This window comes from Osmerus eperlanus, chromosome 27 (assembly GCF_963692335.1).
Source record: "Osmerus eperlanus chromosome 27, fOsmEpe2.1, whole genome shotgun sequence".
Taxonomy (NCBI): domain Eukaryota; kingdom Metazoa; phylum Chordata; class Actinopteri; order Osmeriformes; family Osmeridae; genus Osmerus; species Osmerus eperlanus.
This window is the reverse complement of record NC_085044.1, coordinates 2,999,889-3,012,698: the sequence shown is the minus strand read 5'-3', so window position 1 is coordinate 3,012,698 and position 12,810 is coordinate 2,999,889. Positions and strand designations below refer to the sequence as shown.

The window sequence follows — 12,810 nt, the reverse complement described above, 5'->3', positions numbered from 1 at the left end:
TTACAATAGTACAGAATTATTGTTATGATAATGAGATTTTACAAAAAAGAGTGCTTCCCTTTGCATTGTAATTCACAGAATGCATCATAACTCAATTGTAAGTAAAACAATTAAATTGTATTGTATTTGAAGATTGACTAATTCTGTTAAATAATAAATAAACATTTGGTATCTTATTTGTGTTCTTCATTTTATATTAATCTACCAGACAAATAGTACTACTCTATAATAACTACTGTACAACAATAACATTTCAGTTAGAACAGCACAAATACAAATATAATTTTCTCAACTATCTAAAGCAAAAGAGTGATGTATTGGTCATGAGAGCTGTATCTGACATCCTACTATTTGATAGACAGTGCAAATAAAAAGCATAATAAATTCAGGAATAAATTCAGCATTTTTAAGGCTAAAACAATTATTTAAAGTATGAGACTAATTTCGTTATGTTAATATGTTTTTCTAAAATCATTAAATAAGTTAGTCACATGTAACAGAAGCCATTAACTTTATGCTAAGTTTGACATCTTAACATTCTAAACATTAACCTTAATTGAACTGTACCGCTAACCCTTGAAACCATATATTACGTACTGTACACAATACACAGAATATTACTATAGGTATTGCTAGTCAGTTACATGGTAATTAATCAAAACTTAACGTAACGTGTTACCCCACATGACTACTGTTGATTGTAGTTATACATGATTACTGTTGAATCTGACTGAATCTAAATTACCAGGACTGTAGATGTAGATTTTTTTCTGCTTTTATAAAAGCTGTTCAGTGTACTATACATCATTGAACTTCTTGATTTAGGAGCAATATTGAGGCCAGCTCAAAGTTGACACAAACATTTAGGGCCCTCTTGACCTACATCTCCTGATATTTATCTCACTAACATCCGTCAATTTCTTTGAGAATTGTGCATCGGGGCATTGAGTCGTACCAGGGGCACACCAAAACACCCAATGCTGCTAAAAAAAGATCTTGAGTAAGGGTTAATATCAGAATCAGAATCAGAATGGGATTTATTCGCCATGAAAGTTTGCACAGACAAGGAATTTGCTTTGGCAAGAAGGTGCATACAATAAACATATAGGGACCTAAAATTTAAATATGTGGACTATCTATACTAAGGGTACATAACCTAGCAGTACTAAGTGGGATTAGAATTGAATTAAATATACAATAAAATAAAATATAAGTTGCCGTAAATTACAATATAAAAATATAAAAATACAAAAATACAAATATTACAAAAAATACAAATGTACAAGATACAATTTTGTAATGCAATGCAAAAAGCAGTGTGTTTTAAGCAGGAAGTCATTAGAGTCAGTGTGGTCCCTTGGTGTGTGTGTGTGTGACCAACCAGATGACTTTCACACCTTGCTAAGAGGTGAAGAACTGCCTCATGCAAAGCCACATCCCAGTACAAAACAAACTGTCAGCTCATCTTTCTGGGGGCCATTCTCTAAGGTCAGCTACAGTTCAGCAACGGACTAGTAGGCCTATTTGGTCTATTTAAGCTTCTCTTCAAAGAAACACAATACAGTGCATAAGCATAGTGACACTAATTTGGGGCATTTGAATGTAATTGACTAGAACCCAGTCTTTGCTCCTAAGTAATCCGGGACAGTAATACTTATTGCAAAAGTATTGTAAGTATAATCCATTAAAAGAGAGTGCTTGGGTAATGCATAAGGGTCTCTCACTGTAGACAAGACAGTCAATGCATTTTAAGGATATGCAACCAAATACAAAATAGGATTCCTTTATTGTATATGGAGTTGTACAAAACTAACCAATTACTTTTAGACTGCTGTGAATTAAATAGTGTATACTAGTATAATAGTGATTCCCACATGGTTTACTGTTTATAAATGTGATTTATTGACTGCTGCCCTTTAACCTGTGCCATTGTGTAATTGTGCTGGTATGAATAATAAACAGAAACATAACTTATGTACCTAAGAACTCAATTGACAAACACAGACAACAATTTAGTTGTTGCCTTAGATCAAAAATAACTTGAACCTCCCTTTCTGAGTTTGAGAGATAGTAACAGTTTGTGAATAAAGAAAGGCGGTTTGACCATTAGCTACATTCAGCCATTCATCGCACTACACACTTTAATCATCGTATATCAAAAGTTGTGTTGTCAACTGTCAGGAAAATAAAACTTGCATGAACCAATTTATCAGTTATCAATCTTTTGCTGACCGCCTTGTTTGCAAACAATTTTCAACTGACAGATTGCTTAAACGACAGAATGCTGACAAACTGAATTGATGATGTTTGCAACATTCAAGTAAATGCAGACAATTTTGACAGGTTCTGTTAGTAAGTAAGTTAGTGTAAGTGTAAACCTTTAAAATGTGTCACAGTGTCAGCAGTGTGATTACCATTGTTGTGAACTACATAAGAAACTTAGTAATGATAAAGGATGATTAACATGCTGACAAAGCATAGTTTCTTGGGTTTTGTTTTAACTATTTGGATCAAAATGAGGCTCAGATAAGGACAGTTAGTACTTAAATATCTGTCTGAACAAAGCTCAAAGAAAGGTTTATGCTTGATGCATGACGGAGTCATGGTCTTTAAGAGAAAAACAAGGTTACTTCCCTCAGTCTATATGCCATTAAACTTAAAACAGTAGGCTACAAAATGTAATTAGCTAAAGACATCGCAGAACAGCCTGTTACAAAATATTTCAACCTGGAACCTTTTTTATTTTGTATATTATTGTTAATAAAAAGGTAAAGGGCTAGGGTTAGAACAAGAATGCAAGTCACGCAGGTCATGAAGGTCATCTTCAAGCTTTTGCTTTGCATCAAAACTGTCAGCAAACAATGTGCAATGTCCCTGACCACAATAACCCCAGTGTGAAAGACTAAGTGTTTAAGCGGACTCGCCCTTTTCCATCTTACGGAAAGCACATCATTTGCCAAATTGCTAAAACAGAAAGAAAAAAAGATTACTGATGATTTCAGCAAGACTAATAGGAAAATACAATCATATAACTAGCCATTAAATTGAATAGTGGAATGATTAACACAATTTGATAATACACCTTGTCACACAATCACCCAATGTGTGTCCCGAGACACTTTGATCCTTGAAAGGTAGGAACAAGGAGACAAAGGCAGGTGAAGTGCAGACTTATACTTGTAAACTGTAGGACATTTACAACATACATTAGTTGCCTAGAATAGCGATAGCATAGTCCAAAGACAATTACACACAACTGTGCCTGGTCTGAATAGGGTTTATATACTGTGTGTAATTGGTAATGAGGTGCAGGTGTGTGCAACAATGAGGTGTGAGTCGGTCCGTGTTCCTCCCCTGTCCTCAGTATTCTGGGGAACTAGACCGTCTGAGGGGTGCAAGAGGAGAATCCGTGACAATGTGGGTTTGTTTTGTTAAAAACGGTTATATTTTACTGTGCCTTTAACTCTGGTTTAAATTTTGAATATAATTTGTAATGCTGTTTTCTTTAATTCCATAAATATTTGTCTTTGTTTTGTTTTAGTATATTTGTTCTTGTCCACTTCTCACTTATTTGTTGTTGACTTTTGGAAGATTATACTAAATCTTACAAACAATAAACTAAAACAACTAAAACCACTGAGAAAGTTCATCACAATGCAGTGTTTACCATTTATTCATAGTTTCTGATCCTCAAATCCAAAGTATTTGCAGACCAACAACAAGCAGACCATTTTCTAGTAAGAATCAATTCATAGTTTTCTTATCTGTCCTCAAATAAATCTTGAAATGACAGCACATAAAACGCTCTCAGCAATGAGTAAAACTGTTTTGTTGAAAATAAAGAATGATATTAGGTCAGTTTCACAGACACAGATTAACCCAATCCTGGAACACAGACGGCTGTTTTCAACTGCTCTGATGAAAACAAACAGCCTTCATCAAAGTTGAACAAAAGCTGATCATTGTGCACTAAAGATACGCAGGCAACTAATGACTGTTACAGGTACAAAGCACAATATGTAAAAGTCCAATTGAATGTTTCACGGTTAGATTAATTTGTTTATAAATTTGTTCCAACTTAAATATGCAATAAAAAAAAACTGTTAACTTGAAGTACTCCTGTCTTCCATGAGTCTGTCCAGGTACTTATTTGAAACTAAATCAATGTGTGTGTTTGTGTGTTTCCATAGTCGAGGACGGCCCTGTGATCTCCTGGTAAATACAGACACAGCTGAAAAGCCTGCATGGGACAATGTCTCAAACACACACTAACACACATGCACACACATACACACACATTTGTTTCCCAGGTAAACGTTGACATTTTTTTCTGGTTGGTGAGTCACTAGGATATTCAAGGGGAAAGGTAGAGTCCTCTTCCTCCAACTCTGTCTCTTGGAATGATGCGCAATTCAGAGCCATGCTTCAAGAAGACATTTCCTAAAATAAAAAAATTACAATTAAAACAGATCAAAGAAACACATTTCAACACTAGATCACAAGATCTGAAGATGATCATTGTGCAATCTTGGTTCCTCTGTACAGTATAATAATGTCCTAGACATGAGATTCATGATTTAAACAAGATTGACATACAATCAAACAGACATTCACTGTGCTCAATCTCTCAATAAGAGAGTGAATATCGTCATGACGCCCTAGTGAACGGACACACCAGCCTGCTCACGTCGTGACCCCCACGTGAACGGACACACCAGCCTGCTTACGTCGTGACCCCCACGTGAACGGACACACCAGCCTGCTTACGTCTCAGCCAAGGGGAACCCACAGGACAACACTCACCTGCCGTCTGTGCAGGATTGATCCCTATCCCATCTGCAGACCGACAGGAAACAGGAAACACGAAACAGGAAGCATTAACACCAGCATTCATCATTTAGTCAATAAATCATGAAGAAGAAAATCATAGAAAATCCAGCACTCAGTTCAACCAAAGAACGTATATTATATTGTATAGTGCTTCTATACTCTTTGGTTCAACTACAACCATGATCTGAGTGGATATGACGCGGTTTAACAGATGATTTAGTAGAGAACCATATTGATAACACCTTACCATTCACTGGTATAAATGACTATGTCCTAACATAACAGTATGTGACATGTTACTATACATGTTGTGTGTAATTGCTGTGTAGATATTGTTATGGGTTGAAGCTGTAGGACAAGGTAGGCTATGTGGAAGAGGAGGGTCTCCATAGGTCAGGGAGTCAGATGGCTGAGTGGTGAGGGAGTCGGGATAGTAATCTGAAGGTTGCCAGTTCAATTCCCAGCCGTGCCAAATTAAGTTGTGTCCTTGGGCAAGGCACTTCACCCTACTTGCTTCGGGGGGAATGTCCCTGTACTTACTGTAAGTCGCTCTGGATAAGAGCGTCTGCTAAATGACTAAATGTAAATGTAAATAGGTTAGACTGTAATATCGGCCTTTGGTTTTGGCGACTCAGCCCTCAGCCACAACCTATTCGATTAAACCCTTAACCATGCCACTACACTGTGGTTCATAATATATTTTGTACCTGTATTGTTATAGAGTTATATTTACTCATTGTTAATGCACCACAAGTCCAAACACCCTCAGGTACAGACAGTGTGAGTTAAGACGTGACCACCATTTGGTCTCACCGTTTGTGATGATGGCACTGGTTGCAGCTGGCACTTTGAACTATGGTTAGAAAAAAACAGAGCCTCGATTTAAAATGTAGATCTCACGCGTTGTCCAAGCACAGGCGTAGCATACTTCATTCACTCACACATCAACACATACACATATAGGGAGTCAGGTGGTTGAGCGGTTAGGAAAGCGGGCTAGTAATCTGAAGGTTGCCAGTTCGATTCGCGGGCGTGCCAAATGAAGTTGTGTCCTTGGGCAAGGCACTTCACCCTACTTGCCTCGGGGGGAATGTCCCTGTACTTACTGTAAGTCGCTCTGGATAAGAGCGTCTGCTAAATGACAAAATGTAAATGTAATATACCGACACACGCAAAACATTGAGATGAAGAGGACTGAGGGCAACAGTCCTGTAGATTTTCACTCCAACCTTTATTTAATACACAAGTTATATGGTTGATAAGCTGAATCAGTTTACAGTCCTTACAAGCTCTCCAGAAAAAAGGTTGGAGGGCCCTGCTCTATAACCCTGTTCTAGAAGGACCCTGTTCTAGAAGGACCCTGTTCTAGAAGGACCCTGTTCTAGAATGACCCTGTTCTAGAAGGACCCTGTTCTAGAATGACCCTGTTCTAGAAGGACCCTGTTCTAGAATAACCCTGTTCTTGAAGGACCCTGTTCTAGAAGGACCCTGTTCTAGAATAACCCTGTTCTTGAAGGACCATGTTCTAGAAGGACCCTGTTCTAGAAGGACCCTGTTCTAGAATGACCCATTCCTGAGAGATATTTAAAGGTGTCTTACTTCCTCTGCTGCAAACTTCAACACTGCTGTGAACGGTGTGCTCTCTGGAACACTAAGTCTGAAATATAAATAAGACGGAACATATCAACATCTATGCAATTATATAAATATTAAGACATTTCTCTTTCGGTCCTTCATTACAAGTCAATGCTGACTTTAAGCCAACTTCTTAAACATTTCCGGTTAATTCATTAAAAGCAAAAATTTGAAATATGAACATTACTTGTAAAAGTTGCTATATAGAGGCTGATGTCTTGAAACATTGTTTTGTTAACGTTGACTTATGTATTCAGCTGATGCATTCAAGACCGTGCTTCCAGCAAAACAGCTGGCACCTGTGTTGCATGGCCACTGTGTTGCTAATATCGCGAATATTTGTGTAGCTGGCCACGCCTAAAGAGCTTGCTCTTTAACTGACTGTATTCTTGTTATAAGAAAAGCAAAATCCGAAAAGATTTATGTTTTTATCGCTTATCTGTCACTTACACTTTGTATGGTAGCCGGGGATCCGACGTCAACGTGATTTTAAACGTAACCTTAGACCTGGTGAAGAAAATCATACACACGGTTATTACATAACTGCTTTTCGCTACTGAATGTTACTATTTCAAACAAAAACATAAACCAAAAAAGGTAAAAACCCACATCTTTCATGTGAAATTGATTTGCTTAGCACACTGTTTACACGGACCCGGAAGTCAAAAGGAGCTTGCGAATGTACACGTCACTTGTTAGATTCGGCTTTTGCTTTTTTGGGGGGCGTATTTATTTTTTAGATATACACTTTTGTAATTATTGATATCAGTTAAAAATAAGAATACGATTTAGACATTTTTATATTTAATGTGAGGCACGCAATAAATTCGTGTGACGTTACTGTAAATTACCTCATAATGCGCATCGTCCTTAACATCCGGATATTGCGAGGTCCACAAATCTGTAGTCCACTACATTTTCAACAGTAATCCATCACGCCTGCGTAATTACATGAAGCTGTCAATGAGTGACGAGCATCCGATTGATTGAGGAAACTACGAGGTGTATTCCTATACGTTTTTGTAATGATTTACCTCACCTAACCATCACACTGCAGTATTTTGTAAGTAATAAACTGTGCACCTTATTGCTAATGAAAGGTCATTATGTAACCATTTTACACTTACAAATCACTAGGCTTTTAGCTGCATTATTTACCTTGTTCAAAGCTCTTTGCAGCTCTTCCCTAAATACAAATTTGATTACAGTTCCGACACTGTGGTTTTTGTTGGCTGTCTTGATTCTTTGTTTTTATTTGAGAATGTGTCAAATATTCCGTAGACAAAACACAAAACAAATGACTGAGATGTGGACACTGAATGACCTGATGCCATGCAAAGACAAAAAGTATATGGAGCTGGAAAAAAATACACAGAAAATCATAGGAAAAAATTTATTTTACACTAATAGTAAAACGTTTAATACATTTGGATGAGATGAAGGACATCAGTAATAGTGTGCCAGTCGACTGTAAAAAAACAAAACATCAACCTCACAATCATAAACGCATGTCCTAATATCAGAGGGAGGGAGTCAGTTGGCTGAGCAGTGAGGGAATCGGGCTAGTAATCCGAAGGTTGCCAGTTTGATTCCCGGTCATGCCAACTGACGTTGTGTCCTTGGGCAAGGCACTTCACCCTACTTGCCTAGGGGGAATGTCCCTGTACTTACTGTAAGTCGCTCTGGATAAGAGCGTCTGCTAAATGACTAAATGTAAATGTAAATATGTTGCTAATCAAAGAGGGTACTACTCCGTCACTGCACAGTCATTTAACTAAAGGAATAAAAAAACTATTATGTCTTGACAGTAGTTCTCAAAAGGTACAAAGTCAACATATACATATAATTTCATTAAATAGAGAAATTGTCTAACAAGAGCCCCAGACTGTCAAGAAACTACAGTTTACAGTGGGTACAAATTGTATTATTGCCGTTCACACGTTCTTCCGGGCGATGAGGTGGAAGGAGGCCTCGTAGTCACACTTGTGGTTCTGGTTCCGGTCCTGCGCCTGCTGCAGGGTGAACTCCAGCACGGTGAGCCCCAGCTCTGACAGGGTCTCCTGGATGAACTCCTGGCTGAGACTCACGCACAGGAACTTCTGCTCCCCCACCGTGTAGAAGGTCTCATCCAGGTCCCCGATCAGCACCAGGACCCCGCGGGGCCCCAGCAGGCCCACCATGGCCCTCAACGAGCGCCGGTAGGAGTCCCGGTCCTTGCAGGCGGCCTCCAGGCACAGGGACGACACCACGCAATCAGCTGGCTCCACCGTCACCGGAGCAAACGGCTTCTCCAGACAGATGTCACATTTCAGGACCTGTTTGACCCTCTGTCGAATGGTCTCCGACACGACAGCAGGCGTCCTGTGGAGGAGGGTGGAGTGTGTGGTAAGCAGAGGAGACTTGAACAGTTTGAAGATTTGTAGAATAATGGATCGTACACTATAGCTATTTGAGAGACAGACTTGACTCATTAGGCTTTTTATGCTGCTACCACAATGTATATTGTCTTTGGTATTGTCTTTGCATTTGTACAGTAATCTGCTTCCGGGGTGAACCAAGGCATAGGTCGATTCTTTTCCAAGATGGTTTGAGTGATTGGTATGTTTGTTATCCTTTTCTGCAATGAGTTCTGTGAACACGTCTGGCGAGAGGGATGCGCCCTACCGTTTCCCCTCCAGGTCGCAAACAAACTGGATGTGTGCGTTCCAGTCAAAGCAGCCGTCCTTGGCTGTCAGCCACCTCTCAATCTCCTCCCGGTTGCTGTCCACGTAGTCGGACACCACGATCTCCTCAAAGTACTCACACGCACTGATCAGAGTGTGGATGGTCGGTCCCGTGCCAACCTCGATCAGACGTTGACCCCTGAACTTCCCTGAAAATCAGCCATCGAAGACAGAGACGAGGAGAACAGGGTGAGAGAATGATCCAGAAGTCATATCATTCACAGGGGTTTTTGCATGGAACCGTTATATTTCGTCTGTTGTTTCATTTTCTACAGTTCTATACAGCAGGCGGTTTGTCTGTGATACAACTGATACAACTGATCAATTACCGGTTGAAAAGGTCTTGCTAAGCTGACACAGCACGAATGTCACAAACCGGCTGTTGTCCTTTTGCCCTGAGGTCTCAGCGAACTGGTAACAGTACCCCAGGTAGGTTTTGGGGTCAAATTTAGTCTGGTACAGTTCCAGGTCAGATTCACTGTTGGGTATGGACTCCCCCATAGTGCTGGAACAGTCAGACTGGGGTTTCACAAAGAAGCAAGTTAAGAGATACATTGACTATTTGATTGCTAACATAAAAAGTAGTGTGCAGTATGTGTGCATGTATGTGTTAGAGAGAGAGAGAGAGAGAGAGAGAGAGAGAGAGAGAGAGAGAGAGAGAGAGAGAGAGAGAGAGAGAGAGAGATTGCATATTCACAGCACAGCCTAGAATAGACCACAGTAACTTGATTGACAGGTTGGATGGGCGGCAAGTAGTTGGCTTTCTTCCCATGTCAGAAAGCCAATCTAAAATAAGATCTAAGGGGGATCCCATAGAGACTGGCCAGATGAGACTCCTGAGGTTAGAGGCCAGTGGGCTAGAGGAAGGAACAGCAGAGACTGGTTGCCCATGAATGCATGAAAAGAGATAACCCAACTGAGCCCATTTATATTCTGTGTTCCTTTGAATGAATAGAATTTGACCATTAATTTGTATTCAACGGGTAACATAGGCTAGGGCGGGTATCAAATACTGAATGTCTGGGTGAGAGATCCTAACCCACTTTGCCACACAGGAGTGGCTTCAAGACTGAGCACTGAACACAAGTAAAGCATGTCTGATATATCATATACACATATAGACTGAGTGAGGTGGAACATTTTGGCAATATGTGTAATCAGTCAAGTCAGTGAGGAAATTCCCAGCATTTGAGTCCCAAAGTATATTGCCATCTGGTGGGTAGTGCAGACAAGTGCGGACGGCTCACTCTAAAGCAGTGTTTCTCAACTGGTGGGTCGCAACCCGGTTGGGCTCCGTCAAAATATCCAAATTTACCGAACTTCCGATGGTGAGCTATTATTTTGAAAGTTGCGTAGGCCCGAATTATAGAGCACAATGTCAAAGTATGCAGGGTGCAGGGCTCTCAAGTCTCACGCATTTCAACCAGTTCACACGCTCACACGCCACACCTTGTATTTCTCACGCTGAGAAGTAAGGGATAGCTTGTCCCGCTTTATAGAATGAATGGACGAGGCGCAGGCATACGGAGGTACATTTTCTGCCGAGTTGATAGGCCGACAGTGTAGTCGACCTATAAAATGGGCTATAGAAATTAGGCTACATTTAATTTCAGTGCCTTTATAGTGTTTCTTCACTTTCAACCTCTGGTGGCCCTCGTCAGAGCAAATGTTCACAACAGCTCGGCCTACTGTACTACACGGACTAGAGAAAAACAGTTTGACAAGTCCAATCAAGACTAATTACTCACGTGAAAACACAGGGTGCTCAGTTGATATCGGAACAGACCAGTTGAGTGTAACTGCCACTCTGCGTTAGACCGCTGTGTACACAGCCAGTTTGGAAAGGGCAGATGGTAGAGTAGGGGTGTGTATTTTGGATATAGATAGCCATTAGCCACACAGATACAGTCTATTTTAGACCACCAGCAGCATTAGAGATATGGCTCAAGTAAGAATATAAAAAAATATTAACTAACATGCAAAATAATGTCTCACCAATCTGTGTCCTGACCAAGTGGTTCTTTGTATGTGTCTGACAACCTGTCTTAGTGCTGGCGCAGTGATAATCCTGTCTATGTTCGCATGCGTAGTCAGGGTAAAAGCAGACCCTTTCAGTGTGTACTGTTAATATGGTTTTCTGGTTTGTCAGACATGTTGACAATACAAACACATGTGAGTTGGGTTCCACTTTGTGTGAGTTTGTGAGGGAGTAAATAATGTAAAAGCAGTACGATCCAGTTTAATGTACTATGTTACCATAAACAATGTTCTATAGTTGGGGTTGTGTGTACCTGCCTGTGTCTGTGCAGAGGTCAGAGGTCAGAGGGTGGCCATCAGGGGATGGGTAACAAGAACGAAGGGACATGGATGGAAGGTGAAAGCTGTTTAACTTACATTTAGTCATTTAGCAGACGCTCTTATCCAGAGCGACTTACAGTAAGTACAGGGACATTTCCCCCCGAGGCAAGTAGGGTGAAGTGCCTTGCCCAAGGACACAACGTCATTTGGCACAGCTGGGAATCGAACCAGTAACCTTCAGATTACTAGCCCGACTCCCTAACCACTCAGCCACCTGACTTCCTTGACACCTTCCCAGCATCTCCCCTGTCTGTTGTGATCAGATGTCCAGGCCTGCTGGGGAGGACACCACCTTAGTCATTACCACCACTGGCCTCCTCTCATGTAGCCAGCGTCTGCATCCACATGATGGCTTCTCAGAGCTCCTGGCTGTGTGTAGAGGATCAGACGGAATGCAACAGGGTCCCCCTTACTGAAAATCAATCTGCCTAAGAAAAGATTTCTGAACAGTTCATCATTGACAGGGAGTCTTTTAAAAATGAATTCTCATAAATATTATGAAATGTTTTTTTTTTTTAATTGTCATAAATCTTTTGAAATGTTATCTTTTCCAGCATTCCCCTCCTGGTCCAGCATTACCTGTGTGCTATAGCTGCTCTTGACCACTAGGTGGCAGTCGTGTTACCCTAATTCATTTGTCACAGTTATCTCCTTTCTTATTGAGCTCTAGTGGAGCGTTTCTCGTGATTAAACAGAGCCTTTATAGAAACATGACACCACTGTGTTTTCCTCGGCTTCGCTGTCTGCCCATCCACGTTTCTATAGTTACGGAGGCGCCGTGGATGGGCTGTGTAACACATCTACACACGTCTGAGAGAAAGAAAGAAAGATGGCTGTCACCCGTCATTGTGTTTTCGTTCTTTTGATGTGAGACAAAGGATGAGAAGGAACTCTGACGGGAGAGCCTCCGTCTGTACTGCGTGGTGTCGCAGTCTGCGCGACTCCAATTAGGCTGCTCTCTGCTACGAAGCCTTAGCTACACAACAAAGGGGAATGAAGGTCTTTGGGATGGATCTTAACAAGACAAAGTTCCACAAGTTTCACACCACTTGTAAACAACTCTGGGGGGTTTAAGTGTTTAAGGGAGAATTGTGCTTTCTGAGTAACCGACAAAAAGATTGATGCCTTCGAAGTGTTTGTGTGTCTGCAAAGAAGAGAACGACACAAAACAAATGTTTTCGATAAATTAAACGAATTTCACAATCCACCGACCAAATAAAACACAATTCCACTCACAAAACTAAACTCTAAGATAAAAGAACAG

General features: G+C 40.5%; 2 protein-coding genes across 3 annotated transcripts; both read right to left on the bottom strand.

Moving 5' to 3' along the window:
• Nucleotides 1-3,657: 3,657 nt before the first annotated feature.
• ufm1 (ubiquitin-fold modifier 1) lies at nt 3,658-7,204 on the bottom strand. 2 transcript variants are annotated; one of them, XM_062453512.1, is made up of 6 exons: nt 7,075-7,204; nt 6,916-6,972; nt 6,430-6,487; nt 5,644-5,683; nt 4,804-4,836; nt 3,658-4,440 (listed from the first exon to the last, which is right to left on the bottom strand). In XM_062453512.1, coding segments are annotated over exons 1-6 (276 nt in total). In that variant the 5' UTR covers nt 7,077-7,204; the 3' UTR covers nt 3,658-4,354. The 2 variants fall into 2 exon arrangements, with proteins under 2 accessions (XP_062309496.1, XP_062309495.1); XM_062453511.1 differs by lacking the exon at nt 7,075-7,204 and having other exon boundaries at nt 6,916-6,989.
• A 510-nt stretch (nt 7,205-7,714) lies between these two features.
• Nucleotides 7,715-11,014, bottom strand: LOC134013762 (nicotinamide N-methyltransferase-like). The gene is made up of 4 exons (XM_062453468.1): nt 10,937-11,014; nt 9,518-9,707; nt 9,130-9,337; nt 7,715-8,826 (listed from the first exon to the last, which is right to left on the bottom strand). The coding sequence occupies exons 2-4, from the start codon at nt 9,687-9,689 to the stop codon at nt 8,400-8,402; spliced, it is 807 nt and encodes a 268-aa protein (XP_062309452.1). The 5' UTR covers nt 9,690-9,707; nt 10,937-11,014; the 3' UTR covers nt 7,715-8,399.
• Nucleotides 11,015-12,810: the final 1,796 nt, after the last annotated feature.